At 39.3% G+C, this 5383-nt stretch overlaps 1 protein-coding gene across 1 annotated transcript; it reads right to left on the bottom strand.

Moving 5' to 3' along the window:
* Positions 1-1438: 1438 nt before the first annotated feature.
* Positions 1439-3756, bottom strand: mcl1a (MCL1 apoptosis regulator, BCL2 family member a). The gene is made up of 3 exons (XM_051873491.1): positions 3179-3756; positions 1934-2184; positions 1439-1758 (listed from the first exon to the last, which is right to left on the bottom strand). Exons 1-3 carry the CDS (start codon positions 3588-3590, stop codon positions 1642-1644), a joined length of 780 nt encoding a protein of 259 aa, XP_051729451.1. The 5' UTR covers positions 3591-3756; the 3' UTR covers positions 1439-1641.
* Positions 3757-5383: the final 1627 nt, after the last annotated feature.

Here is a 5383-nt window from a genome sequence, read left to right on the forward strand (position 1 = left end):
ACAAATGATGCTTTATAAACAAAGTTCGGGAGGAGCACGTTCAAACGGTCTATCTAATCATTTCGAGAAGAGGTATATACAGACAACCTCGACAGTTTTCTGCATCCCTTCGCCGTTCCTCACTCTCGGCTGGGATACGAGGAAGAACTCTGGGTTTGGGCTTAATTCCAAGCTCCGAGTTCTTGATCCCATTGGACAGCACGCCAAATACGCATATTTTTTTTACTCTATTTGATGATTTGTAAGTGTGAACAACTGCTACAGGTAATCGGACATTATTTATGTATTAAAGATTTTTGATGTTTTATCGTTGATTCAAATCTATAAATCTAAATATTTATTGCATTTATGAAGAAAAAGTTCAAGGCTCTATCACTGTTTTCTCAATAGTGTTCAGTGTCTTTGGGCGGACTGCTGAGGCAGATTGCCGGCAACAACCATTTTAGGATTGTTTGTGATTTGGTCTTAGTGATTTAGGAGTCCTCTTGACTACTCCTAACATTTCACAGATTTAAGAGTGAGTTTTAGTGCTAAAATGCTTTGTGAAATACTCTGAGTCCTAAATTTAGGACTGACACACCCATTCAGTGTTGCTTATTTAGGGATTTTGTCACATTTAGTGACTTCCCCACCCCTATTGAGACATTTTTCAAAAGTTTAGGGACAAATCTAGCAACGTTCACATGTTTGTATAACCAAGAAAAAAAAAAAAATGTTTAAAACACTTAATATTTGGATGTTTTGAACATTCCAGAATAACGTTACATAACTTAATGAAACATTCTTAGAATACACTTTTGTTAGGCCAGGATACATGCAGACACAATCATCTCAGATCCCAAGATGTTTTTGGACACTAAAGTCAGCGTTAAAACTAAATGTTCTTCATCAGATCAAGTGTTTTCTCTTCAGGGACACACTACATATTCAGGATTATTGACTTGACTGCATGATTGACTTCACAGCTGAATCTGAACGTCTCATATTTGATGAAGTTTGAGTCGATTCTGTCATTTTATTTATTACTGTGAAGCTGGTTATAAAGCACTATAGAAATAAAGCTAACTTGAACATGTTCAGCACTATATTATCATCATCTCATTACTATGGCTGGACAATAAATGACCAGATTTGGTTAGAGTTTGAGGATTCATTCCCACAAATGAAATGAAAGCATTTTCACAAGCTATAAGAGACATTAAAGAAGTTCTTTCACTTTCAGGTTGACAGAGGCTATGAAACATGATCTCTCTCGTTTCTCTTTACCTAAAGGTCAGGCTCAGCAGAAGCTGGCTCATCTTACCCCACAATCAGGAAGGCCTTTTTGATAGAGCTGCAGAACACGTTTGTAGAGAAGCAAACATTCATAATTTATTCACACACTTACAAATGAGAGAAACAGTCACACATGTATATCAAATGATGCAGACACCAAACATTCTTCCCAGTCTGTTTTATTATAAAAATAAATCTGAAAAGCTAGATTCATGCTAATTTCGATCTTACGAAGAGCACAATCGTGTGGCGGGGGCACGTGTCCGGGCTCAAAGCCAAGTCCAGTAGGAGTCTCACTCTAGTGGACACTAACGCGCGAGCGTCCGCCGGGACGGGTCAACTATTGCCTGTGTGACCAATCTGGTTTCATCGCATCAGGAAGGCCAGACCGGCTCCGATCCCCGCACATCCCACAACCGCCATGAGAGTGTTACGAACGACAGACTCCACATCCTCCACCCGGAAGAACTCCACGAACCCTTGCTGCAGAGATACAGAGGAAAAACATTTAATGTCTGATATCTCACAGAGACAGCTCAGTTTCACTTCTGCTGAATGAACTCAACACGTCACGTGTGCCGCGCTGAATTATGCAGGGAAGGAAACACAAGCCGTTCCCATTTAGAGATTTTCCTTTCAGTCCAGCAGCTCGACTCACCCAGCCATTGTTGCGCAGGAGCCAGTTGTGCTGCTCTGAGATCAGATAGGAGGAGATCTGCTCCGCCACCGTCTCGATGCACCGCTCCCGCTGCGCCTCCTTCAGCTGCGAGCAAACCACGGCTCCGAACGCCACCAGACTCGTGATTCTGCCCCAGTTAGTGCTGCCGTCTTTGAACATGGTCTTTGCTATGCAGCTGATGAAGTCCATCGTGTCCGGCTGAGAGTCCAGATGCATACGCTGCAACATTCCTGGAGAAGAAAATATAAAACATCCCAGTGTGAACAACTGAACTCAGATCAGATCATATGAACTTGAGAACTTTGGGAAACTCTGGTGTAAAGTAATGTTTATTGCACTTTATGATGTTTATATGATACACAAGCCCAAAGTAATCAGAATAGATACAGTAATAAACTACAACTACATAAATCTTTCTGATTCTGTTGGGACTACAAAGATGCACAAGTTTGTGATGCCAATATGATATTTAATTCCGCCTGCCCCGCCTCCTTTTGATTGACAGCACAATCGGCTCTGACCATTGGCTGCATTAACAAAATGCCGATTTCAGACAATATCGCACTTATATGCTGCACATTTCTAAAGTGATGTGTTAAAATCGATAATTTTGCAATTTTGAAGTGTTTTCGCAAGCCAAACCGCTGTTTTGACGTAAGTGACACCCCCACACACACACACACACACACACACACACACACACACACACACACACACACACAGTGTTGAAAGCAGCTGATAAGCGGAACTGCAGTTCCGAGAATTCGTAGGCTACTGACGAATTCTGCGGTTTGACCAGATAAAAAAAAAACCCTACCGAGAAAAAAAAAACCACCAACTACCGAGAAACAAAAATATTTACGTTCAAATAACTAGATAATAGAAACAACAAAACCCAAATAAATAAGTTTAACCAACCAACCAAAAAAAAAAAAAAAAAAAACCCAAACACGATCAGAAATACTACAAATGAATGTAACCACACTGAACAGAAAATGAATAAATACAGCTTATAATTAGCCTAACTGACATCACATGACCTGTTTACCCTGAGATCAGACATGCATAACCGGTTTTTAGATCTCTTAAAGCTCATTTTTAGGGAACCTTTTGGTAATACATTGTATTCTTTTTATATTTATTTGATGCTTTATAATTTATTTTATACTATTAAAGTAAATACTTTTAAAAGTCAAACAGGGAGCGCGCATGCGCGCGTTTTACCTTTGTATGTGATCTGGTGCTTTTCGAGAATATCTCCAACGACTCGCCTCATTGTCGGTAACGCGTGGTTATGTTTCTGCTCTGGCGAACACATTCCTGTGTGTGTGCGATAGAAATCCAACAAAAGTTGTCGAGTATCACGGTCCAGTTCGGCGGAACCGAGCTCCTGCGCGTCCGGAGTGGTCGGTAGAGAGCCGTCCGCCGCCGACACGAAGCGCCCGTCTAGCTGTAGTCCTTTCAGCCCGTTTGTTCCGGGTCTTAACGGCTTTAGAGCGGCATCCATTTCGTCCGCGCACCCGTCCAGCTCGTCCTCTGTTCGCGTTTTCAGTGCGGGCCCGGGCACGAGCGTGTGCGCGCCCTGAGCGAAGAAACTCACCGCAGCCGTCCGCCTAATTCCCAAACTAAGAGTCATATTCGCTTATAAACAGTAACTACACGAAAGAAAGTGATAGATAAAACTTAAATACGACCTGAACGATTAAGATTAAAGTTTCAAATTGTGAAGGTTGAAGCGCAGAAGGTGATAATGCTCGTATGGTCGACACTCTTGTGTGAGTGAAGCGGAAGTAGAAAAAAATGTAGACGCCTTTATACCCCCAGCGCCGTGACGTGGAGGAAAGCGTTTGCGGAATTTCTCTTTCCGGAACCGCTAAGACCATATATGGTCTTTCCAGAAAATACTTGGACATTCTTTGTATGTTTTCTGAATTATTTTGATATAGCTGAATGAATTTTTTCACATAAAGGTCAGAAATGTTCTCGTTTGAAATGTTGTTGGATTTTTTAATATTATTATTATTATTTAAGGCTGATTCTGGGTAAATTCTTTATATAATTTCAGCTCAGATGAGTGAAATACAGGCCTAATGCAAACTGATTCAGTCAAATACAGGGAGGAAAGTGAGCTGTGGTGATTAGTCAGTATGAAAGCCTGATCCTACACACCCTGATGAACCTTTGACCCTCTGACTCACCGTCAGTCACCTACACATCCGCTTACACTCAACAGAACAGCTCAAAACCAGTATATACACACTTTTTCATTTGTACTTTTTATATTATTTACGTTGATCTCAGTTATTAGTCTCTGTTAATCATAAAACATTCACTATTTAACATGAAATAGTTCAATTAAATATTTCAGCTCGAATTCATATAGCTGATTTAGAAAATAACGTTGTAGCTTAAGTATTTAAAAGGATTAGTCCACTTTCAAATAAAAATTTCCTGATAATTTCCTCACCCCCATGTCATCCAAGATGTTCATGTCTTTCTTTCTTCAGTTGAAAAGAAATTAAGGAAAACATTCCAGGATTTTTCTCCATATAGTGGACTTCACTGGGGTTCAACAGGTTGAAGGTCCAAATGTCAGTTTCAGTGCAGCTTCAAAGAGCTCTACATGATCCCAGACGAGGAATAAGAGTCTTATCTAGAGAAACCATCGGACATTTACTAAAAAAAATAAATAAATAAAAAAAAAAAAATACAAATGTATATGCTTTCTACAATCTACTTAAGGAAAAAAGTAGGCTATTTTATGACTTAACTATAAAGGTATGGCATAGCGAGATCTTAAAGACACATATTTCGGTGATGTTTAAAATATTTTAAGTAAACAAAAATAACATTTTTGTTACACTACGAAACACTTACAATCCATGGTGGATACTGGCTCTTTAAATATTTATTGTTCATAGTCAGAGATGGGCAGTATTTTAATTAAATGTATTTAAAATACGTATTTAATTACTTTTGAGTGTTTTGTAATTTGTATTTTCCTTAACAAAGAAAAAATCAAATGTAATTTGTAATTAAATACTTTGAGAGAGAGTAGTTTGTATTTCAAATACTTGAAATACATTTAAATATATTATTTTATTCTCGCATACAATAACTTTAATCACCAGGCTTAAAGGTAGGGTAGGTCGTTTTCGGAGAGGCTAGCAATAGTGAGCTAGCTTTGAAAGCATGAGATCCCACCCTCTCTTCAGAAAGCCATGCCTTCTCCAAAACACATGAACGCGCACAACAGGCTCATGGCATACCTCATGGCTCAAAGCACATAACATTACAATAATAATGAACATAAACAACTTAAAGAGCTCTGATCTGTACCATCTGACTGCTGCAGATTCATTTCAGGCGTTGATAGTGTTGCCATTGAAACGCATAAATTCGAGTCACGGACCACTCCTAGTGTAACGT

The sequence above is a fragment of the Ctenopharyngodon idella genome, chromosome 19 (assembly GCF_019924925.1).
Source record: "Ctenopharyngodon idella isolate HZGC_01 chromosome 19, HZGC01, whole genome shotgun sequence".
In the NCBI taxonomy this organism is placed as follows: Eukaryota; Metazoa; Chordata; class Actinopteri; order Cypriniformes; family Xenocyprididae; genus Ctenopharyngodon; species Ctenopharyngodon idella.

What these genes read in the sequence shown, in the direction of transcription:
- mcl1a (XM_051873491.1), bottom strand. Translation starts at nt 3,590, where the DNA reads ATGACTCTTAGTTTGGGAATTAGGCGGACGGCTGCGGTGAGTTTCTTC. An exon ending in GCACCAGATCACATACAAAG is followed by an intron (nt 2,185 to 3,178) that starts GTAAAACGCGCG and finishes TTTCTTCTCCAG; the next exon opens with GAATGTTGCAGCGTATGCAT. An exon ending in TCCTGCGCAACAATGGCTGG is followed by an intron (nt 1,759 to 1,933) that starts GTGAGTCGAGCT and finishes GTATCTCTGCAG; the next exon opens with CAAGGGTTCGTGGAGTTCTT.